Raw genomic sequence first — 25,254 nt, 5'->3', positions numbered from 1 at the left:
AGGCCCTGGGTGGCTGAACAGGCCCCAGCCCAAAGTTCAATGTGTGGTCAGTGACTGTTGTATGGAGTGGGGACAGGGAGTTCCAGCAGGAAGTCCAGGCTTCTCTGACTTCTCCTGTGGGGGATGGGAGAATGGGGAGGTGGTGGCAGGAGTCAAGCCCATTAAATTTATATCATTTAAAATATTTTTAAAGTTCTCATCGTATTATAACCCATGCATAGTGATTACACAGTGGCTTATAAACAGCTAATAAGTCAGTCAGATAATAGGAAGAGATTATATTGCAAACAGTCTTTCTCTGTCTCTCTGTGCCCACCCCCGAGTCCTGTCCCACAGAGGAGGAATCTGTTTTTAAACTGTGTTCATGATTTCCTTTCTCTAAGTAATATCATTTGATTGCTTTCCTGGGTGCATGGAGTTTGGTCACTATCTATTACTTTCCTCTTATGGGGATGAGCATTTTTCTCTTAGAAGACCCCCCAGCCCTGCTGCCCTGCTGAAACCCTGGAGTTTCTTCCACTTCTTACCTTTCCCGGGCATCAGGCCTACACTGCATCTTCTACCTCCTGCCAGCTGCACCCGCCTGCACCTCCTCTGAAGGACTTGGTGTCATTCTGCAAGTGTGAGGCAGAAGCTTCCTCCTCTACTGCCCCCACCCCCAACCCCTCAGGGCTTGAATGCCTGAGAAACCAATGACCAAATACGGGGTATCTACCCCCATGTCCCTCCAAGTTTAGTACTCACCCAGACACTCAATATGAAAAGGAAAATTAAGGAAGAGGGGCAGTGTAGACACACACATGCACGCACACAGCACGGAACCTAGTGTGCATCCTTGTGACACTGGACAGCTTCCTTTATCTCCATTCCTCCAAGAAAACACCAAGGCAGCTTCAATCAGGCTGCTGAGCCCCCAAGCCAGGCCCAAGGCTGGACCGAGTGAGTGCTGGCAGACTCAGGTACGACCAAGTCAGCTGCTATCCACCAAGAACTGCCGAATACATAAATCACCCTTCCATTACTTGGCTCCCAGCCCCAACTCACTAGATTGCTTGGATCTCAGTCTTGATGATAAACGAGACATCTTAAAAATTAAGCTAGGGCCGGGCGCAGTGGCTCAAGCCTGTAATCCCAGCACTTTGGGAGGCCGAGACGGGCAGATCACGAGGTCAGGAGATCGAGACCATCCTGGCTAACACCGTGAAACCCCATCTCTACTAAAAAAATACAAAAAACTAGCTGGGCGAGGTGGCGGGTGCCTGTAGTCCCAGCTACTCAGGAGGCTGAGGCAGGAGAATGGCGTAAACCCGGGAGGCGGAGGTTGCAGTGAGCTGGGATCCAGCCACTGCACTCCAGCCCGGGTGACAGAGTGAGACTCCGTCTCAAAAAAAAAAAAAAATTAAGCTAAATTTAAGCTTCAGAGAGGGTGGGTAAGCTGGAGATGGCATTTCCTGCATAGAACATATTGCTTTGGATGGGGTTACTGCTGAGCGTCTGTCATTTCTATGGGATGATTTCCAAAGATTGAGCTCCTAGGATGAGACACCCTCTCTCCAAGAGGGATCCTGATTGTTTGGCAGTGATCGTTTGGGCTCTCTGGTTCACTGAGCCTATGCGAGGCTTGGGGAGGTTGGAGCTGCAGAGAGGGATCTTTGCATTCTGAATTCTGAGCAGTGTTGGTTTCATCCAGCTGTTAGGGGAGTGGGAAAGTTGCAGAGGGGACCATGTGGTTTCCCCTCATTCTTGTCACAGTTTCGTGAAATACTGAGGTCATTTGATTTTTTTTTCATCATTTGGAAGTAAAATATGTCATACAGAGAAACTTAAATTGCAACTGTCTCAATCTGTCACTGAAAATCCTCCTAGAAATTTGATGATCTCAAACCAAACCACATTCCCCCATCTGTTTTTCCTCCTTGTGGCCCTATTTGTCACCTACAATCTTCTGTAAAATCCGACTTTATCTTTGGTAGATGATGTGGTCTGGTGGTGGGAGACTGCAGAAGCTATAACTTGGCATAAAGATCAGTTTAATCTTGGTCCTTAGGAAGCCTTACTCCTCTCACACCTGGTTATTCAGAAGGGGCGATTAGACATTGCTGTGGCTAAAGACACTGGCCGCCTCCAGGTAGCCGGTGTTGGCTAGCCCTCAGTAGCAGTGCTTCTGAGCTCATGAAATGAACTCTCCCTCCCCAGGGAAGACACTGAAATACGATTTGATTGGGTTGAAGTTGTGAGTTTACTTAAAAGAAGTGCAAGTTCATGGCTAGGGTTGAAATGTCCCCTACAGCTTCTGTCCCATGGCTTCCATGAAGCCACTGGAAGATCTGGGAAGTGAAAATAAAGTCTTCAGAAACAGTTAAAACATCGCTACACTCCTCAGATCTGACTGTTTCCTCACTTCATTTCCGTGTCCCAGAAACCGTTTTAAGGAGGGGAAAGGTTGTTGAGCAGTGTTGGTTTCATCCAGCTGTTAGGGGAGTGGGAAAGTTGCAGAGGGGACCATGTGGTTTCCCCTCATTCTTGTCACAGTTTCGTGAAATACTGAGGTCATTTGATTTTTTCCCAGAAACCGTTTTAAGGAGGGGAAAGGTTGTTGATACGTTGACACCTATGAGGGTGGGTTGGTCTCATAATAAATGCATGCTGCATGCTGTAAATGCAAACCTTGAGCATTTCAGGCTCTTGGTACTCAGAGTGGGGTCCAGAGCCAGCAGCACTGGCATCCTCTGGGACCTCATTAGGGATACACACTCTCAGGCCCACCCTGGACTTTGGGGTGCAAGTCTGCATTGTAACAGGGTTTCCAGGTGACTCCAGGGTGTGCACATTTAAGTTTGGGGAGCGCTGTTTGTGGCCATTCTCTCTGCTCCTGGAGCAGTAAGGTTGCATGCTCCACCTTGCAAAAGGACATTTTATGAGTCATTTCAAGTGGGGTGGGGAGTTAGGAGTGGCAGTGTCTAGGACTAATTCTCACCTGGAATAAGGAGAGGCTCTGATGGGTTAAATACCTTTTGATTTGCATTGTAGTTGCTTTAAACCGGCTTCAGCTGACTCTCTTCCTGCAGGTAATCACATGCACACACACACACCACCTTCCTGAGCTCTTTGTGCCTTCTTCTCAGAAGGTTAGCTTTTCTGGGAGTGACCTTTCTGTTGAGCTCTTGGCCACCCAGACAAGGTTCACCTTGCGGATGCAGAAAGCAGAGTGGACAAGGCAGCCTTAAGCAGCGGGGCTGCGTGGGCTTCAAGAACTTTCCCGTGGGCTTTCCTGGGAGGCTCAAGTTGGAGCTGGAGTCTCCTTGGTTTACAAACCTCCGTGGCGTGAGTGTACAGAGCAGGCAGGTCCACTCATTGTGCTCCAAAAGTGAGTGTGACATGTTTGGTCAGCAGCAGACTTCAATTTGGCTCTATGGGGATTGCAGAATTGGGGTGTAAGTTATCTTTAAATTGGCCAATTGTTGAGCATAAGTATAAATTTCCTCCATTTGTTTGGGAAGGAGAGTCCTCAGTAAGGATGTGGTAGCCAGCCAGTGGCTCCAGTTTCCCGTGGAAATGGACGCTGGCCCTGCTCTCGGGCCGGCTGTGTACCACCAGCCTATCCAGCCATCTGGACTATATCGGTCAGTTCAGTCTTCCACTTGCTAATCTTTAGCTGGTATTTGTGGCTGGAATGATTCTCAGTGTGGTCAGAAATTGTCCATCCTGTGGGTATGAGATAGAGCAGAGCTTCAGGAATCTACCCTGACCAGCTGCTGTCTTTCAAAGATTTGCTTTTGTGTGTACATTCTTTTTTTTTTTTGAGACAGAGTCTCGCTCTGCCCCCAGGCTGGAGTGCAGTGGCCGGATCTCAGCTCACTGCAAGCTCCACCTCCCGGGTTCACACCATTCTCCTGCCTCAGCCTCCCGAGTAGCTGGGACTACAGACGCCCGCCACCTCGCCCAGCTAATTTTTTTGTATTTTTAGTAGAGACGGGGTTTCACCGTGTTAGCTAGGATGGTTTCGATCTCCTGACCTCGTGATCCGCCCGTCTCGGCGTCTCAAAGTGCTGGGATTACAGGCTTCAGCCACCGCGCCCGGCCTGTGTGTACATTCTTAACAATGTACACCGGTGCACAGCTGGGCATGGCGGCGCACTTTTGTAAGCACAGCTATCCTGAAGGCTAAGGCAGGAGGATCGCCTGAGCCCAGGAGTTCCAGACCAGCCTGGGTAAGACCCCTGTCTCAAAAAAAAAAAAAAAAGGAAAGAAAACCTACACACAAATGAGGCTTTGGACTTGGCTAATGATGTGAATCAGACCACCCTGATACTTACCCACAGCAGAGACCATGGGGAGCTCTGACAGGACACCCACAAGCTGCTACCAGCTTCCTGGACATAACCCTTTTCATCTATTCTGTCTTCACCCAGAGTTCATGGTCCTATCCCTCTCACTGTGCAAGAAGGGTACTTCCTCAAGTATGTTTTCCAGAAAAATCATTCTTTTCCCCACCAGACCAGCTCTTTCAACCCAGAAAAATTAAAGTTATAAATTCCACCATCCCATCTGTAATCTCAGTGTTATTTGCAGCACTGCTAGGTCTCTTTGATCCTAGGCCATTATAATGGAAATGATAGGCATGGCTGTGGAATAGAGCAGCTTGTGTTGGGACCCTGGATTTTCCTGTGAGGAACAGAGGAGTCTTTCTGGCCCCTTTCCCTCGTATGGTCCTGTGATTCTGCAATTTTAGGGCTGCTGCCACAGGCAAAAGCACACCATTAAAATCGAAACAGCCCCCAAAACCATGCTCTCAGCAGCATCCAGATGTTCTGAACGCACCCTTCTTATCCCCTTTGAAGGAACATTTGGGAGATGGGACTCTAGGTCGGGGGTGAGACCCACCCTACGAGGTTCTGGCTGTGGGGCTAAGCCTTGTTCCTCTTGTTCCCTCTAGGGCCGGCAGGGCCTGGGCTCTATTTTCGTCTGGGCATCTGGGAACGGTGGGAGAGAGGGGGACTACTGCTCATGTGATGGCTACACCAATAGCATCTACACCATCTCCGTCAGCAGCGCCACCGAGAATGGCTACAAGCCCTGGTATCTGGAAGAGTGTGCCTCCACCCTGGCCACCACCTACAGCAGCGGAGCCTTTTATGAGCGAAAAATCGTAAGTTCTCCTGGCAAGTTGGAGTGCTTACAGTGTGTGCTTCAGCCCTCTGGGAATGAGTTTCTTCTCCCTTTCTCAGAAATATGGGTTAGATTGAGACCAGATTATTCTGGATCCCAGGGTCCCAGCCTCACCCATCGGCAAACAATTTGAGCCTCGAGGTAAACCCCAGTCCCTTGGCAGCCTTCCTCAGACACTGGCTTTCTAATCTTTGCACAGAAATAGCAATTAAACCCCTCTCTGGTTTTAGAGATCTAAAAATATTATTTAAGAATGAGGTTCCTTCTCATGATGTCTTGTTTTAACTCTGAAATTCTGTGGTCACATCTCTTGGAATCCAATGAACCCATCAAGTTCCAGCATGTACAATAGAGTAAGAGGAAGACTTGGTTTTATACTGAGACATTCTAGAAATCCAAGAGTTTTTCTAGGCATTCTGTTGCTACAGAAATACTTTTCCTGGACACTTTTAAGTCGAGCAGTGGTTTCTGTCTGTTCCACTCACTTAAGTGAACATAAGCATGATTTATCTTTTAAAAGGTAACTGTTTTAGTACTCCAGTAGAATTTATGCTTTTTCTTTCCCTACATACTTTTCTACTTAAAAAAAAAAAAAAAAAAGGAGGAAGGGAGGGTTTCCAGTTCAAATTAATGCAGAATTGAAATGCACAGTCATTAAGTTGACTTGTAGACATTTTAAAAATGAGACCATGGAGCTGGCCAGACATGGTTAAATTTTAAAGCTCACTAGCATCTTTTCATTTCTCTGGCTGCTCAACCGCATCTTGAGAAGTTATTCGCAAATTTATTTTTACACTTTTCTGTGAGAGCATACAGGCTTCCTATTTTCTGCTTTGCTCCGCACCGGTGAAAGGTCAGCTGCCATCATTCCGTCACCAGCCTGGTAGCGGTTTGGGCTGGTTAACTAAGGTATTAATTTGTTATTTTTGTTTTCTGCCTGAGTACGCACCCCTGAGATGCTGAATGGTGTCCTGTTTACCTAGAAATCCAGCTCATTGGAGCACAGACTTGCTGTGGTCTTATTAGAAAGACACTTGTGCCAAAACCCAACATAGTCTTGCTGGCCAAATGGATGCAAGTTCAAATTTGCTAAGTTATGGGACAGTTTATAATATGGACTGTGTGCAGGCAGGATGGTGTCTCTCAACCCTGGAAGCAGGACTTGCAGCTTTATTTGCATCACAAATCACGTCAGCATGTGTGTTCATATGCCATGCATGTGTACATACCTTGGCTATAAAATGCTTTAATTTTCTTTCTTTCTTTCTTTTTAAATTCTCTTCCATGAGCAATAGTATGTGGGTAAGAAGGGCATAGTTTGGAGAGGGGTAAAAGAGAAAACATACTTTGTCTTGGTCGCTGCCTGGGAAGTCTGCTCTGAGAGTATGAACAGTGTTATTTTCAGCTCTACTAGAGCCCAGTTTTTGCTCTGAGTCCTCTTAGACATACTCCAGGGAGACGAGTGCTGCTCAGGACAGTTGATGTATCATAGTCCCAGCATTCAGGCAGGACTTTAATGGCAATCACAACCCTGTCCCCCTGCATTCTCTGTCCCTCTGAGTCTGGGGAATGTGGACAGGTGCCCACATGGAGCGAGGGAGGTCCCATGGTGAGACATGACTCTTTATAGAGGAGTAAAACCTAAAGAAAGCATCTCTCACCAGAACAGGAGGGTATGTTCATTCACTGAACACGAGCTGTATCCCAGGAATAGCACTAGAACTCAGGAGGGGCTGTCCACCTTGGTTCAGCCATCACTCCCAGGGTAGGCCCCTCTGTTCACTCCCCAGGACCCCCTTCTCTGAAGCTGGAGAACCAGCTGTGAGCCTCACATGCTCTTGGGAGCATGGCCTCCTGCCCAGCCACCCCAGTTTCTCCTCCTGGCCACCATTTACCAAGCACAAGTATGTTCAGGTGACCAGATGTGATCTGCCGAGAACCCCTGAAATCTATATCATGGTGTCCATTTGCATATGAAGATGCTGGGGTCACAGAGGGGGCATTCTTGTCCCTTTTCCCATGCCCTCAGCTGCCCTCCCCATGTTGAGGTATCCTGGCCCCACTGAAACAAGCAAGGAGGAAGCTGCTCTCTGTTGGCATTCCTGTCAAATCTTCCTGTGTGTGTGACACAGGCCAGACCCCCACTTCCCTAGACAGTTGTTGGCCCAGCTAAAACGTGTGCAAGGAAGGTGCTGAGTTTGGAAGAGGATCTGCATTGCTCTCACTATGAAATTGATTCTCAAAGTTCAGGCAGATCAGCTACTGGAGCTCTGTGGTGGGTGGGTGTGACTTTCCTATTTCTGCCATAACAAATTATCGCAAACTTAGCAGCTTAAAACAGCACAAATTGATATCTCATAGTCCTGTAGGCCAGAAGTCCAGAGTTTCAACCGAGTCTCTGCTTTGAGTCTTGCGAGGCCAAGGCCAAGGTGCTGGCAGGGCTGTGGTTCCTTCTGGAGGCTCCAGGGAGAGTCTGTTTCCTTGTCCACTTGGGCTGTTGGCAGTGTTGGCAACACTCAGGTCCTTGTGGTTCTGGGACTGAATTTCCCGTTTCCTTGTTGGCTGTCAGCTGGGGCCCGTTCTCAGCCTCTAGAGGCCACCCACATTCTTTGGCTTGCTCCTCAACTCCCTCTTCAATGCCAGCAGCAGTGGGTCCAGTCCTAATGCTTCTTCTCTCTGACAGCCTTGCTGCCTTCCTCTTCCAAGGTGAAGAGCCCTGTGGTGGCACCAGGTCTACTCAGAGAATCCAGGATAATCTTCCTGCTTTAAGGCTGGCTGGCTACCAACCTTAACTGCATCTGCAAAGCTCATCAGAATAACACCAGGGGACAAAGATGATGGGGGCCACAATCCCACCTAGCACAGCTGAACCCACACAGGCTGAACCCACACAGGCTGAACCCCCAGCACCTGCTTCCCATTTCAGTCCAAAGGGAGATACACATCAGCCTGAGCGGTAGTGAGGTCCAGAATCCATCCCACACCCAGCCTGGACCAGTGCCTCCAAGGAGGGCAGGCAGAGCCCGCAGCTAGCCGTTCCTGCCTTGTTGCCCTTCACAGCAGGTCTTGGGAGGTCAAGAACACGCCAGGTTGATCTGCTTCTTCAGAAGGACATCCTGGTGGAGGACCTACTTATAACCTGCTGGCTAAAGGCGGAAACTCTCTCTCAGCCACCTGGGTACCTCCAGCTGCTCTGAAGTCAGGGGGTGACTTAGGGGTCACTAGTGTGGACTCTGATGGTCTTGCCGTGGGTATTCTTGGATATTGGTGACAGGGCACAAAGTCCAGCAGACCCAGGGAGGAGGACTTGTGGGGTGCTTCTTGGTTTCATGTTGTTTTACCATTTTTTCCACATGAGCTTCTGCAGTAGAGAGGGAACCAGCTGATCTATTATTATCAAAGCTTCCGGTCTGTGCTCCCAGCTGGCCTCCTTGTCCCTACCTGTCTTCCTGCAAAGTGATTTAGCCGGGAGCACCAGATGTTGTGGAAACCTGTGGTTGCTGAGAGATGCATTTGCCTAACACCTTATTTGTTCCTGGGACCCAGGGTCACGCTTGCCAGTTAGTGGCACCTGAAGTAGCCTTGCCTTCTCCAGAGGGTGAATTAGCCTGTCTGTCATCACCGCCTCACTGTGCTTGTCTCTCCCCAGGTCACCACCGATCTGCGTCAGCGCTGTACCGATGGCCACACCGGGACCTCAGTCTCTGCCCCCATGGTGGCTGGCATCATCGCCTTGGCTCTAGAAGCAAAGTAAGTTCCCACTTCCCTTTTTTTTTAAAGAAAGAGTTCATATTGTGGTAAAATACGTATAACATTTGCCATTTTCACCATGTTGAAGTGGACAGCTCAGTGGCATTAAGCACATTTGCTGAGTTGTGTGCCCTGTTCCACCATCCCTCCCCCAGAGCTTTGTCTTCTTCCCAGGCTGAAACCCTATGCCTGCAGCCCTAGCTACAGCTGCCCAGGTTAGTCAGCTCAGGCTGCTGTAACAGAGTCCCACGGACTGGGCAGCTCAAACAACAGAAATTTAGTTTCTCAAAGTTCTGGAGTCTGGAATTCCTGGATCAAGGTGTCAGCGGGGTTGGTGTCTTCTTGGCTTGCAGAAAGCTGACTTGTCCCCTTCTGCTGTGTCGTCTTTTTATAAGGACACTGGTCATATTGGATTAGGGCCCACCCTAATAATCTCATTTTATGTTAATTACCTTTTTAAAGGCTTTATCTCCAAATATAATCATATTCTGAGGTACTGGGGTCTAAGATTTCGATGAATAAATTTTGGAGGGGACATAATTCAGCCTATAACACTCCCCATTGACCCCCACCTTAGCCTCTGGCAACCACCATTCTACTTTCTGTCTCTATGAATTTGTCTGCTTTAGGTGCCTCGTGTAAGTGGAATCACACAGGATTTGTCCTTTTGTGCCTGGCTTATTTCACTTAACGTAATGTCTTTAAGGTTCACCCATTTGTAGTACGTATCAAAATTTCCTTCCTTCTTTTAGGCCATCCTGATGGGTGTGAAGTGGTTTCTTCCTTAAAGCCCAAGTCTCCTACCTTTTGTAGGACACGGGGGCTCATTGGGCCAGAGCCCAAGGCCTGCCTCTGATTCTGCACCTCACACCAAGATCACACTTTAGGTTGCTCTAGCTTCTTTTTAGGAACTTTCACTTGTAAATTGACAATCAAGAAAAACTCTTGAGTTGTGTATGTGTCGTTGGTTCAGAAAGAAAAGCAAGTTAACTGCACATGCAATCATAGGGTCAAAACCAAATTGTACTTTAGTCATCACAACTGGAAGAGAACAAACTAGCCCTCTGCAGTAGCCATCTGTTGTAGATGAGTTTTTAAATAACTCAAAAAGAATGGTTGGGATGCCTAAATGCTTGTAATTACGTATGTTTGCATGTGGATTTGCACAAGACAAACTGAGCATAACACTCAAATGCTACCAATTTAATGAAGAAACAGTTTGATATTTTTAATTTCCAGGCCAAAATGTTAGCTTCTGTGTCCTGAGGCTCTTTTTAAAAATTCTAAGTAATTAGTTGCTTGTGTGGAAACTCAAATTTGCATGCTCTACCCTTCCTTGCGCTGTATTTTCCTCCATTCCTTATTGGAAACATGCAAAGAGCTAAATAGAAAACAAACCCTGCTTCGGGACATGTTGTCCCCTTAAACTTGGTCAGTGGGCACATGAAAGCTCAGACGGTCATCTTCCTCATCATTTTAGCTCCTCCTCGGAAACATACAGGTGACGAATCAGGCAAACATCATTTGGAACAATGTCAATCTAAAGCATTTTACACTTACAGGATTGGTCAGGGAAGGAACAGTTGATGTCTGGGGATTTGAAAGCCTGGGTTGAGCAGATCTGCAGCTTGGGATAGCTCTCACCTGTTCTGGTTGGCCTCAGGACTGCCTTCTGTCTCTGTTCACTACTGCTGTGGAAGGAACTGGGGCAAAGCCAGATGGTTCTGGGTGGAGATGCTCCCTGAGAGTCTGGGGAGGGCCCCCAGACAGCATGCAGCCAGAATGAAGGAAGACCCACATGTGCTGGAATTCCGCAAAGGGAGTCCAATGGTTTTGGGACAGTCTTGGTACTTTTCAAACATCCCTTCTTCATCAAAAAACATTTTCAACATCATCTCTTAGACATATTTTCCATGCAGTTATATTTGTGATTTTATTGCTAGAGTCAAAAATAGAATAGATTTTTTCATAAGAAAATGGTTCCTAATTTTCTCACTCCCTGGACCCATTCTGTCCTCCACTCCAAAGGTCATGCTTCCCGGCACCTAAATTCAAGATTTCCAGGAGGACTGGCTATAGCCGTCTTTGAGTAGGCCCTGCTGACGCACAGCAGTAACTTGCCAGGTTGCACGGGCAGCATGGGGTGTGGCCATGTCAGCACTGTCTAAACTCCAAAGCCTGCACCTGTGACCTCTCCACCAGGGTGCGTGGCCATGGGCTACTTGAGGCCTCAGAATCCTCCCCTAACAGTGAGGTTGGCATGTGGGCTGCAGGAAGGCCAGTGGATGCAGGAGGAGAACAGGTGTGCCTGGCAGGGAAGGGCCTGGAGACTGGGCCACGGGACATGGATGGGGAGAGACAGCAAGGAAGCCAGTGACCAGCCAGGAGCAGCAAGAACACATTGGAGAAATCAGGGGAGGCAAGAGCTGGAGCCTGGAGAGTGTGAGCCCAGGGAAGGAGTGTACCCCAAGACTTAACGCCATGGGTGAGCTCCTCATAGGAAAACAGGCAAAGAGGGGGCAAAGAGCAGCTGCCATAGGAAACAGTATAGCACTTCCTTAAAAAAATTAAACAGACTCCCCAGACGATCCAGCAGTCTCACTTGTGAGTGTATATCCAGAATTGAAAGCAGGGACTCGGGTAGATATTGGCACAGCCATGTTCATGGCAGCATGGTTCACAACAGCTGAACGGTGGGAGCAACCCAAGTGTCCGTGATGGATGAAGAGATAAGTGAAGTGTGCTCTGTACACACCATGGAATATCGTTCAGCCTTGAAAGGAAGGAGATTCTGATACAGATTATGATAAGGTCCCTCAACGACATTGTGCTAAGGGAAATAAGACAAATCCTGTATGGTTCCACTTACATGAGGACCTGGAGCCATCAAACTCATAGAGACAGAAAGTAGCATGGTGGCTGTCAGGGGCTGGAGAAGGGGAGCAATGGGGACTGAGTGTCCCATAGGACAGAGTTTCAGTTTGGGGGTGGTGAGAAGTTCTGGAGATGGATGTGGCGGTAGCAGAGCAATGTGAATGTACTTAGTGCTACTGAGCTGTACATTTACAAATGGTTGAAATGGTAAATTTTGTGTTCTGTACATCTTCACACACCCATACACAGAGTGGGCCACTGGAGAGATACCTGTGACATCCAAGCAGGCTTCATTGGGGAGGGCAAGGCAGCTGGGCACTTCAGCACTCTCTCTTCTGCATCCCCATTCCCCCTCAGCTGCAGCAGCTCCTCCGATTTTACTTTGTCCATGTTCCTAGGGTCATATTCCCTGAGGCAGCACATGTGGCATGGCGCGCATTCCTAGTAAACACGCACCAAGACAAGCCTGCGGCTTGTGCTTTTGGTCACCTCCATCCCGATGAGCCCTGGGAAGATGGTCTGGAAAGAAAGAGTATGTGTTTGTGATATTAGGGAGTGAGAGCCTTGGACTCGAGAGATGCTCATTTATTCTTGGTTAATTTTCTGATTGAGTGGAAAGTCCTAGGTAGGCATCCATTTAATCGACTAAAAAAGGAATAAAAGATCCGTAAGTATTTATCTGTCAAATTGCAGCTGGAACCATGAGCCCATACATCTTTCTTTTCACTTGGCTGTTTGATAGGGCAAAAATATATTCCTTTTATTACTGATCACATGTAGGTGTTATCTTTACCATGTTTTAAAACAGCCTTGCAGAAAGCTTGTATGTTCAAATATCCAGTTCCATAGCAATTAATACTGATTAGAAGAAAGGAACAATGCTCTTATTTTATACTACTCTCATACTATATTTCATCGAATCCAAGATGCCAGAAAGTTGTAAGATGCACCCTTTTTATGTACCACAGAAACCGGAAGTGCTGCCAATTATACAATACATCCATATCTCTTAGAATTTTTGTAACTATTGAAGAGTTCTTTTAGGCTGAGAGTTATTTAGACCCGAAAATGACACTGTGAATAGGCAGGACCGAGTTCAGCACCTCCAGGCAATGTAACCCATTCCTGGTTGCTGTGGGCAGAGGGGCGTATAAGAGGTATCAGATCATAAGATGGATCTGGATTTCAGAGGTGTTAAAAAAAAAAAAAAAAAGTGGGTCAGGTGTGGTGGCTCACATCTGTAATCCTAACACTTTGGGAAGCCAAAGCAGGAGGATTGCTTGAACCCAGGAATTTGAGACCAGCCTGGGCAACATAGCAGGACCTCATCTCTACAAAAAATGTAAAAATTAGCCGGGTGTGGTGGTGCACACCTGTAGTCCCAGCCACTTGGGAGGCTGAGGTAGGAAGATTGCTTGAGCCCAGAAGGTTGAGGTTGCAGCAAACCAAGATCACACCACTGCACTGCAGCCTGGGCAACAGGGCGAGACCCTGTCTCACACACAAAAAGCAAGGGTGAGCACATGTGTTTTAGAATTTTTTAAAAAATCATCTGTGTTTTTACTTACATTAGTGGCATGTTATATTCTTTTGATGAAATGTTTCTACTTCCCCAAAATGAATATTTTATAAATTTAGAATCATGTACTAAAATCTTGAATTGTAATCTGCAGCCAGTGGGTCCACACAGGATGGAATCTCGGCCAATCATGGTTTGAATGTACTCTTAGGCACTGTAGTATTTGCTTATTATGGTGAAGAATAGCCCCAAGTAGTTGATAAACATTTACTATTATATGTATTTTCAGAATTTCCCATGTGGCTGTGTGTAAACTCAAGCAGAGCTTGGCAGCAAGGCTACACTTTTAATGCTTATGAATTTTAGGTCACCCATTGAACCTTTTTTCTCCTTGGGATTTAGTTGCTGGAAACTTGTTTACAAAGAGATGGTGAAATAAACCCTTGCCAAGGAATGCAATCCTTAGCCTGAGGGGCTTGCTCAAGTTCAGACACGGGTTGGCTCCCGACCTCCTACCTCTGAGTGGCTTGTGTTGCTGCTGTTGTTGATCTGTATGGACTCTAGGGTGTGTTGTGTCATTGCAGCGGCCAGTTAACCTGGAGGGACGTCCAGCACCTGCTAGTGAAGACATCCCGGCCGGCCCACCTGAAAGCGAGCGACTGGAAAGTGAACGGCGCAGGTCATAAAGGTGCGGCAATGACGTTCTAGTGGACCATGGGGTGATCCTGGAATGTATAGGAAGAGGTGTTATGAATTCCTTAAAAGGAATCTCCAAATAGTATTAATTGTTATTATTAATTGTGTGTCACAAGAGTTTAAACACATGCACAGCTATTTAAGAAAAGTATCCTGGAAGCTCACACTGACATTACGGAAGAATCCTCAGGTCACAAGAGTCTAGGGTCTCCTAAACTCTATAACTTTTGCCACACCCAGACACCACCTATACCAATATTTACTCATAGTTCTCTTTAAGCCAGTAGCAATGATGTGTGCCTATAGTCCCAGCTACTAGGGAAGTTGAGGCAGGAGGATTGCCTGAGCCCAGGAATTTGAGTCTAGCCTGGACAACACAGCAGGACTCCATCTCTTAAAACAAAAATTACTGCCCTCACTATTTTTTTTTGACATAAAGAATGTATTTTAAAAGGAATGTAGTAACTACTACATCTAGTTAATCATAGGTTTGATATGTAGTTATGTATTTTTTCGAATGTGCATTAAAACAAATCCATAATTATTAAAATAAATGTTGTTTGTTTGTGTGCCACCTAAGGGCAACTTGCATCCTTAGCCCTGAGTAGCTCTGTGATTTTGAAACTTGCCTTCAGTTTCCTCATCTGTACAATGAGGACAATAAGACAGTTTTGTAAGTTACTTTCTAACTATAAAACTTCTGTTGGCCAGCCCCTATGTTATAAAAATAAATCATAGGACAGTGGGGCCTCTACCCTCAGCCCAGCCTGATATAGACCTAGGTACCATGAAATCAACCCGCGGTCAGGGCTTGATTAAACCAACTATCTGCAGCCTTTGAAGCAGGTAATTATAGGACAGTGCCACTGGCTTTGTTTGCCTGACTTCTTTTTTTTTCTTTTTTTTTTTTTTTCTTTGAGATGGAGTCTCGTCTTGCTTTGTCACCAAGCTGGAGTGCAATGGCACAATCTCGGCTCACTGCAACCTTTGCCTCCTGTGTTCAAACAATTTTCCTTCAAGTAATCCCTCCTGAGTAGCTGGGATTACAGGTACCTGCCACCATGCCCAACTCTTTTTTGTGTTTTTAGTAGAGATGGGGTTTCACCATGTTGGCCAGGCTGATCTCGAATTTCTGACCTTATGATCCACCTGCCTTGGCCTCCCGAAGTGCTGTGATTACAGGCATGAGCCCCGCTGTGCCCGACCTGTTTACCTGACTTCTTATCAGGTATACAGAAAAATATTTCATTTGGCCATAGTATTTATGTTAGGGAGGAATTTTTTTTTTTTAACCTTTTCTGAAGCTCAGGTCTAACTAATTTGACAGCAAGTCTGATACTACTATCTGTAAAATACAGGTCAAGCATAGTTACCCTAAGTGCCAAGGGACATTCCTTTTAATAAGGAGGCCATTGATTGGGCCTAGTTGATCTTTGTTTTGCGGGAATGTTGGTGGTAGTGGTGTGCTGTAACAAGAGCTGACCTACATTTCAATTTTGGCCTAATTAAATAGGAAAATAGATTGTATCTAGTTCTTGACCTTGCCTCTTAAATTAAACTTTGAAAATCCCCTGCCCTGGCCAAATTAAATACTGGACCGGGCCAGTTTGCAAGCCTGTCTCTGTGCTGTGCCATGCTGCTTTCCCGGAATGCTCTGGGAACTCAGCAGGGAAATAAAAATGGCAAAAAAGATAAGCACAGCCTTGTGTTACTGCATTTTGGGCACGTGGTAATTGTGTGAACCAAGAGGTCTCAGATTTTGTTTCTCTTGTCTGGTCTAAGATTCAGGGAGCATAGACGCTGACAAGCCCTTTTAATGTAAAGAAACCTGTCCTTGTCTCAAAAAAAGGAAGTCCTAGACCTGCTCAGCACTTCTTCTCTGTACCAAAACGGGACATGCTTCCTGACCCACACTCCTAAATTAAACAGAAGGAGTTGGGTTCAGAGAGAGAGAAGCAGCTGGGACCTTTGAGCAACCCTCAGAGGGACCCATCCTGCATCCTGGGACCCCGAGGAGACCTCGAGTGTTATAGTCCATCTGTCCTCCATGGGGCCCAGCAGATGCAAGAGCCAGCCTTGCTCCCTTCCTGGGCAAGGCAGGAGAGCCTGGCTCTGAAGGGCCTGTCTTTTCAGTTAGCCATTTCTATGGATTTGGTTTGGTGGACGCAGAAGCTCTCGTTGTGGAGGCAAAGAAGTGGACAGCGGTGCCATCGCAGCACATGTGTGTGGCCGCCTCGGACAAGAGACCCAGGTAAGGCTCTGCTGTGTTATCAGTGACTTCTCAGACATGTGGGTTTGGAGCTGACTCTGCTGTAAGGTGTGGCTGGAGGTGTTTACACATGCATTCTGTGCACATGTGCATGTGCACGGTGCCTGCCTGCACATGTCTGCATTTTCTCTTGTGGATCGTACAGCTGGGAAAGGAATCACTTCTTAAGCCACCACTGTTTTGAGGCCTCTTCCCCTTCTGTAGCAGATTGCTCCATGATAGGGGGTCAGCTCCTCAGCCTGAATCGCTCAGCCTAGTATTGGAAATTCTTACCCATGTTTAGCATATCAGACCAAGTTGGGGATCCGCTCCTCCCAGAAGGGTGAAATGAGGAGTAGCTGCAAGTGTCCTTTCTGTCACCACCAGCTAGAGGTTGGAGCTGTAGTCCCAGCCCAGCCTAACCAGCCCTGGGAGCCTGCACTGTGAATCCACCTGGCCTGAGCAGGAGCGGCTGGGTCAGCCCCTTCTCTGCTGTGGGTTGTGGGGGTACTGCTTATTATCATAGCAGCTTTGTGTGGCTTTTATCTGGCCCTGTACAACCTTCTTCAGACTTCAGCGATGGGAATTTTTTAACAAGGCTTGAGCAGAAGGGCCCTGGTTTCATCTCTCTCCCACGTGCAGGGCACACCCAGAATTGCTCTTTGGAGTTTTTCTAAATCTGTTATGTTTGTTCGTTGATTGATTGATCATTTGAGACCGAGTTTTGCTCTTGTTGCCCAGGCCAGAGTACAGTGGCATGATCCTGGCTCATTGCAACCTCCGCCTCCTGTGTTCAAGCCATGCTCCTGCCTCAGCCCCCCGAGTAGCTGGGATTACAGGCTCCCACCACCACGCCCAGCTAATTTTTTTGTATTTTTAGGAAAGACAAGATTTCACCATGTTGGCCAGGCTGGTCTGACCTCAGGTGATCCACCCACCTCAGACTCCCAAAGTGCTGAGATTATGGACATGAGCCACCATGCCTGGCCAAAATTTTTATTTTTTAAAAAAATCAGCCATAAGGTAAATCAGAAAGCAAGAACCCTACCCCACTAGGAGAGGAAATCAGATTATTCCAATTCTGCCATCACAGCGGTTCTTTTAAGGAGAACGGTGTTTCTCTGGGCCTTGTATCTGATACAGAATGGAGTGCATTTTTCCCATAACTACTTGTTCCATTTGGAAAACGTGTGTTTGAAAAAGTAGTGATGCGATGATAAAGAATGATATGTTGCTTTATCAACAAATACAGATCACTCTCTAGATGCCTCTTCCTTGAATATGCTTCTACTCTTATAATACACTCTTTTGCCACAAATAGTTGAGAAAAATGTTTCTGGTGGAAGGCTTGCATATGGTAGGAATGCAGAGAGTATGTGTTGGCTGAGCAGCTGGATGAACAGCCACAGAGGGATCTTTTGAAAAATTACCTTTTTCTCCCATGGCTTATTGCACACTGACCACTGAGTGATCACTCCAGGCCCCAACAGGTCAGCCGGCCACCCGACAAGCCTCAGTCTTGACTTCTTAAGGCATCCATTTCTCTGAGGAGCCTTAGACTATCAAATTTGAAAAAAAGGGGGAGAGTCTCTGAGATAAAGGAGGTTGTGCCTTCTCTGTGTTTGTTGGAAAATGCCTGCAGCCTGGACCCTCAAAGGCTAGGTGAGGGAGGTGGGCTCCTGGGTCTGGTTCCTGACCCGGGGGCTGCCCTCTGCCCCGGCGCCTCCGCTGGTGTCCCCGTCAGGGCGGCTCCTGAATGAAGCATTCTTCTCCTGCCAGAAATCGTTTTAAGATGGCAGAGTGGTGCCTAGGTGGCGAGTGGTTGTTTTTATTTTTATTTTATTCTGTTTTTTAAGTGAAAGCACACGGAGTCTAGACAGCACGGGTTGAGGGAACCCGCCGTAACATACAGTGTAACATTGTTCCTGTCCTTTGAGGAAAGTAAGGACCCTCCAAACTCCAAGAGAGGAGAAGAATCAGACTTCTGTTTCTAAAGAAAAGTCATCTTTACCGTTAGCAGTTTCAGACTCTTTCTGGAATATTCAGCCAGCCTACCGTCTCACACGGCTTGCTTATCAAACCACTTGCTTAACTCCGTAACATGGTTGTTGCAGAGGACATAAGGGTCTCCAGAGAGAGTGGTGTTACCAAGCAGAGTTTGATGCCTCACACCACCGGTGGGTCTCCCCTCCTGGCAGGGAGCTCCAGCCAGCTCTGCCCCTGAACCTGCCTGCCTGCCAGCCTGCCTGTCGGGGTCATCTGCACCTGAGCTGCGAGTATCCCCATGGCTATGCAAGTTTTCCCCATCGGGGTTCCCAGCTGCTAGGATCACGTGGCTGAAAATGAAAAGGAAGTGTTCCCACACAGCCATTTTCCCATCTTCTTCTAACTGCCCCCCCCTCCACGCACATTTCTGGGTCCAGCTGTCGACTCTCTTGGCCTCATTCTGGTTTCTTCCTCTCATGGTGGAATCCTAGGACTTTCTGAATGTCCTGAACCTGCCCTCAGCTGCTTCCCGTGGTGAAGGGCAGAACAAGAGGGAAGACAGAGAGGGGGTGTGTATGCCTCTTTATACACCCATCTCTTGTGCATTTGTGTGCACTGTGTGGGATATGGTGACTGTCTTTTCTCTTGAACAGGAGAGGATGCCACCCTGGTGTGACCAAAGGTCAGACAACTGTGTTCACTGGATGTTAAGTACAGGAGTCCTCTAGATGGGTCATATGTCCACACCTGCCAGGTCTATGGTAATGTCACACATGGTCCTGAGGGAGAGGGGCTGGGGTGTTCACATATCCACCCCTCTGGTCATGCACAGGGGCAGGAATGAATATCTCAGGCACCTCTCTCTACCCCCAGCGCTGGGCTGGGATGTGATCATGGTTCAGGGAGACTGTCCTCATGGCAATGACTGACAGGAAGAGTCAAACGGGCCACCCCTTCTGCACATCCCTCGTGTGCACCCAGCCTGTGCTCCCAGACTAGCATTGCATCCAGTGCCCCCGAATGACTGCACAGAGCTCGTGCCTCGTCAGCCGTGTCGTCCTGCTGAGCTGCTGTCTCCAACGCTGCCCCAGTGGCTGGCATCACAGCCCCTGCCTGCCCCTGAGTCATGCTCAGGCCCAAAGGCACAGAAGGGCCATCAGCACAGCACAGTGAGGGCTGCAGAGGAAGGAGCTGGGACCATGATGCCAGACCCACCAGAAGCAGTCCCCTTCAGGAGGCAGCTCCATCACTTAAAAAAAGACCATCTGTGGTGTGAAAAGGACTAGCCAAAAGGGGACCCCAAGTGATACTCTGGCATTTCTCATCTGGACATTGCACATTTGGGGACTGTGGGATTTGAGCCTGTCTCTGTCTGGATCTACCTGAAAGATAAGAAGAAGTCCCTGGAAGGGTAGAGAAAATGAAGAGAGAGGGGACCTCAGGTAGGGCTGGGCCTGGGTGAGAATCAAGGAACCAGGCCCCCTGCTCCGAGGCACCATGGGATTGTGCTGGGCAGTCTCTTTACTGCCTGGTGTTTACCCTACCCTAGAACAGTCTGAGCCCCAGAACCGAGGTAGTGATGTCTGAACCACCTCTGCAGGAGCCCACATGGGGTAGGGCCCATCATAGGCAGCTTTCAGGAAATGCTAAATCTACATGCAGAGGCAAGAGGAAATCACTTGAACTGAATGACAGCTACTGTTAGCAAAAGAGAGAGAGTGACTTGCTAGTGTCCTCCAGGATAGCACTGGATGAAAGTGCAAGCTGTGCGTGGGCCTCTGTTGTGATCATCAAACTCATAGACAGAGGCATGTTGACCTACTCCTGGGCACAAATGGTTTCCGTCTGTTTAGAACCTTTGTCAATTAAACGAAGGTACATAGGATCATGACCAGTGGCATCTGCCTGTGCAAAATGATTTTAAAATCTGTGTGTATTAAATAGAGGGATAAAGTTGATGTTTTTATAGCTTTTCTTTCAATGAAAAAGAAAATTAAGCTTAGTATTATTCCAATTAATGAAATAGAGGCCCAAATATTAAATATTCTATTTAACTCTTGATTTTTCTAGCCAGTACTTCTGTCACTGCTTTGAAAATCCAGGCTCCTGGGAAACAATTTGTGATCTGCATGACTCCCACCTCAATGCTGGGAAGACCACAACAGGGTCTTTTAAGCCAACACAAAGCAATAAGAACTTACCTGCACATCATTAGTTTGTGCTGGTTTGGAAGGTTACTGTCCAGACAGAGCTTACAGTTTAGTTTGGCCTGTCTTTTAAAGAACTCTCTCACACACCCACACCCACACAAGATACTTCAGACCCAAAAGCCAATGCATGGCTTTGACTATCAAGGAGTATCTGTAAAGCAGATAATCTTTTTATAGATGTTCAGGAATTAACTCTGGATTATCCACATATTACCTGCTTTTCTGGAATTTCGTTAAACTAGACTGCATATGGTGGTCATTTTAAAACAACTCTATTTATAAAGACATATGGCTGTGGATGAGAGATAATGGATTGTGATTATAAAAGCACTTACTGTATGCCAGGCATTGCTCTAAGCACTTTACATAAAATTCCCCCATAAACATACGAGGTTAGAGTACTATCTTGATCCCCATTTTATAGAGGAAGAAATGGAGGCACAAAGGAATGAGGAACTTAGGCCCAGAGTTGGGGTGCTGCAGGGTTGAACTGCTACCGCAGGCTGCTTGTCTCCAGAGTCCACCTTGCCCCTCTAGGTAGGAACTCAGGCAATACTGAGCCAAGTAGAGCAACCTGCCCACCCGTTAGAAGACCTCACCTCCTTGACTTCTGTGCCAGGAGCTAGCTGGGTACACCACCTGCAGGGATGATAAAGTACCCTGACCCTGGCTGCCTAGAAGTTCCTCCAGCCTTGGCCAGGTGCCAGTGCCTAAGAGCACAGCTGCTGGTGGCTCAACTGCGGCAGGTCAGCTAGGCAAGCAGGTGAGGCCAGGAGCCCAGCAGTCTGATGGAGTGCCTGTGCGGATCAGACACAGGTCAGCCAAGCTCCCTGCTGTGCTCAAGCACACAGCCTGATTTGACATCTTTTTAGGAAGCCAAAAGCCCTTCCTTTCTTTGGGTTGTCTCAGAACTATGCAGATTTCTGCCACTCTCACATCCCCTCCTCACCTTACCCCGCCTCTCCCTCCAGGGCATTTGACCTCAGTGCATACCTGGGTACCACAGGAGGCCCTTACTTTTGGTTTCTCCTCTTGGCCCACTGTTATATAGAGCATGCCTGGGTGTCCTCAGAAAACGTGGGGTGCTGTGCAGTCCTGCCCTGGGGGTAACCATATTGGGCCCACAACATTTTTCCTGCCTCCTGGTACCCCTTGTAGCTGCGAGCAAACTTAACTAGCTGGCTGTGTTCCTGCAGCCCTTGTCCTTCCTGGCTTAGTTTTGAAGCAAACTTGTTTCCCCCAGATTGTAAAGGCTACTTAGTTCTAAAATTAGGATTTGAATTTGAATACAGTTGATTCTCCCTATTCATGGTACTGTTCTACAAAGTCACCATGAACACTGAATTAGCAAATACTGAAGCATTGTTCCTAGGAGAGATACAGGGTTAAGTTCCTGTGAGCCTCTGGTCACATTTTTGCCAGCCTATCAATACAGACCCTGTTTTATGTGTATGTGTTTAAAGGCAGCTTATTTAACATAGATTATTTATTCATTAACTTTAGACTCACAGATGACAGCACTAGCGCTCATTGCTGGAACAAAGCTTGTCTTACACATATGTGTTCTCCTTAAGGCACATCTCAGCTTTCTCATGCTTAGTGATACTAGACAGTGCTTCAGCACTGCACTTGGGGCCATTTCAAACAGTGAATTCACCAACAGAAAAGCACAGAGCTAGGCATGGTGGTTTGCACCTGTAGTCCCAGCTACTTGGGAGGCTGAGGTGGGAGGATCGCTTGAGTCCAGGAGTTCAAGGCTCTAGTGAGCTAGGATCGCACCACTGCACTCCAGCTTGGGTGACAGAGTGAGACCCTGTCTCTGAAAAACAAAAAACAGCACAAAACTGTGAAAAATGTGGCACTAAGTACGCTGTGAAACAGACACTTGTTTTTATTTGAGATGGAGTCTCACTGTTACCCAGGCTGGAGTGCAGTGGCGTGATCTCAGCTCACTGCAACCTCCGCCTCCCAGGTTCAAGCAATGGTCTTGCCTCATCCTCCTGAGTAGCTGGGATGATAGGCACGTGCCACCACACCTGGCTAATTTTGTATTTTTAGTAGAGATGGGCTTTTGCCATGTTGGCCAGGCTGGTCTCAAACTCCTGACCTCCAGTGATCTGCCCACCTCAGCCTCTCAAAGTTCTGGGATTACAGCCGTGAGTCACCATGCCTGGCCGGAAATGGACACTTGTTTACAGTATGAGAGCTGCACCAACAGGCAATGTTGCCTTGTTTGACCTCAGCTGGGAGTGTGTTTGTTGGGGATAAGACTCATATCTTACCACTCTGCACACATCTGATACACATGACACCAGAGTGCCACAAGTGTTGGTATGGGGGATACAAATAAATGTTAGCACTAGCTGAATATGCAGATACAGCATCTGTGAGTAATGAGAATTGACTGTATATTTTATTGTCTTTTTTACTCCCCTTCAGGTTGAATTGTAGACTGTTAGAATTGGAAGGCATCTTTAAAGCCAGCTAATTCAGTCCCCTCATTTAATATAGAAGAAAGAGTATGCTATAAATTTAAGCATTACATATTAAAGCACCTTATGGCCCAATTAATTGTGGACAGCATTGTGTAAGTTAATGTACTGGATTAACTTTTTTTTTTTTAGTTAAATTTTATTTCTCACCTAAGTGATGTGCTATGGTTTGATCATCCACCGTAATTTTGGCCAGGCGCAGTGACTCACGCCTGTAATACCAGCACTTTGGGAGGCCGAGACCAGTAGATCTTCTAAGGTCAGGAGTTTGAGACCAGCCTGGCCAACATGGGGAAACCCCGTCTCTATTAAAAATACAAAAATACAAAAATTGGCCAGGCATGGTGGCGTGGGCCTGTAATCCCAGCTACTCAGGAGTCTGAGGCAGGAGAATTGCTTGAACCCGGGAGGCAGAGGTTACAGTGAGCCAAGATCATGCCACTGCACTCCAGCCTGGGGACAGAGTGAGACCCCATCTCAAAAAAAAAAAAAAGTAATTTCATCTGAGGAAAATTCTCAGGCTGAACCCATATGAATAAGGAGGCCCACAGATAGAATGAAGCAGCTTACCTCAGAGCCTAAAGGCTGTCTTGTTGAAAGCATGCATCCTGGAACACAGGTCTGAGAAGTGACTTAGAAGCCTCTTGCCACCCTCACAAAGGCACTCTGTGCCCTCTGACAGACTTGCTGGCTTTCCTATTGCTTTATTTAGCAAGTCTGTCCCAATTAACTCTTGCTGCTCCACTCACTTCCATTAACGAGTCTGTGAAAGGGTTTCCTGGGTGACCTTCTGCTGTAATGGGCCTCAGTGCTTTAGCCTCTCCTCCCCAAGCTAGGTGCCAGCGCAGCAGCTGGCAGGATGCCACCAACTCCTGATTCTGGAGGGTCTCTCAACATGGCCCTAGAACAGTCACGGGCCCAGTGAGGAACAAAACAAGTGCTTTGTGCAAGGATCCGGGTTGGCCCAGGAAGCCAAGCTGGGGAGAGGGCTTCAAGGAGGGATTGAGAAATCCTGATGTGGAGTAGCTTCCCAGGTAGAACAGGAAAAGTGGGGAGCTGGAGGCGGAGGGTTTCAGCCCATGTCCTGCCTTCCTGTTTCCCATGGCACTCGGTTACTTGAAAATATTTATTTTTGCTCTTAGATAGTATTGTGCATTGGAAAAAAAAAATAGGAAGAGACCAACATACCTGTGGTCTGGAGTTCCTAGGAAGTCAGTAGGATGGCTACTGTTGGTAGGCCTTCACCTCCTCAGGAGAAGGGAGCGGCTGGAGAGCATTTAGGATGAATGGAGATCATCTGAAGTACCAGAGCAATTAACGTTGAAATGTGGCTCCATGGCACGTGGCATTTGCTGTCATTAGTGATCTTTTCCAAGTCTGGCCATCTCCCTGGCTTCAACAACGCTCAGTCTCCAGGCAGGTCTTGCAGGATCATTTAACTCTTTGGAATCCTTTAGGGTCCTAGGAAGATGGCTTTATGTACATAGACCACAATTTCAGAAGTTAATAGCAGAAGACACTTTTCAGTTATTTGGGGATCTTTAAGATCTTTCTAAATCAATTTTCATCATTAAAGTACAATGTAGCTGTATTCATGTGACAGTGATCATCTCTGCACATTGTTTAACTTAAAAAATAAATTACTTGGCAGTCGACTTGCATTTTCAGTGTTACCTTAGAAATAACTGTAGGGTGGAGAACCACTTCTATTTTTTTCATTGACTGTTCTACTTTCTGTCTTGCAGTTAATTTTTTAAAGTGATGACTTTTGATAGGTGGCTTCCTTATTTTCTTCCTGGAGTTTCTATCTGAAATACAGAAAATTTTGAGCACAATGATCATGAAACATTTTGAAGCCTCCTCTTTTATTTCTCTTTCTAATAAAAGCACTCTAATTTGGGATGTTAGATTAATGGTTTCAATAGCAACCACAGAAATAAAATGTGTGAGGAGCTAACTGCATGTCAGGAAGGTGGCAGCGTGCCCTCCTGTAGTAGCTGTCCTAGGCTTCCGCGCTGCCTCAGAACTTACAGGAATTAGGAGTCCTGGTGGCCTGTTACTGAGCAATTTAGCAGTTAAGAGATTTCACATAAAAACTAATTGTTACAGTTAGCCTTGTTCCAGGAGGCCGCTCAGCTTCTAGCCCCCAGGTGAAGGTAAGAGCTTGGCTTTGAAAACCAAACCAAGTGAGGCCATTAACTCCTGTAGGAGCTGAGTGCTCCCGCCCCCAGCCAGCCTCCCTGCAGGCAGCAGCAGCAGCAGCAGTGGGGCTGGTGAAGGATCACACCCAACCCAGCCTTCTTTATGCAG

General features: G+C 47.2%; 1 protein-coding gene across 1 annotated transcript in view; it reads left to right on the top strand.

The window, feature by feature from the left end:
- Positions 1 to 25,254, top strand: part of PCSK6 (proprotein convertase subtilisin/kexin type 6) — a 149,335-nt gene that overhangs the window by 51,810 nt on the left and 72,271 nt on the right. The window contains exons 10-13 of the mRNA XM_011958127.1: positions 4,937 to 5,149; positions 8,819 to 8,919; positions 13,897 to 14,000; positions 16,142 to 16,259. Coding sequence (XP_011813517.1) covers positions 4,937 to 5,149; positions 8,819 to 8,919; positions 13,897 to 14,000; positions 16,142 to 16,259 — 536 coding nt within the window. The remainder of the gene's footprint in view (positions 1 to 4,936; positions 5,150 to 8,818; positions 8,920 to 13,896; positions 14,001 to 16,141; positions 16,260 to 25,254) is intronic.

Source organism: Colobus angolensis, unplaced genomic scaffold (assembly GCF_000951035.1).
Source record: "Colobus angolensis palliatus isolate OR3802 unplaced genomic scaffold, Cang.pa_1.0 Scaffold112, whole genome shotgun sequence".
In the NCBI taxonomy this organism is placed as follows: Eukaryota; Metazoa; Chordata; class Mammalia; order Primates; family Cercopithecidae; genus Colobus; species Colobus angolensis.
The sequence above is the reverse complement of the archived record's forward strand: the minus strand, read 5'-3'. Positions and strand labels throughout refer to the sequence as shown.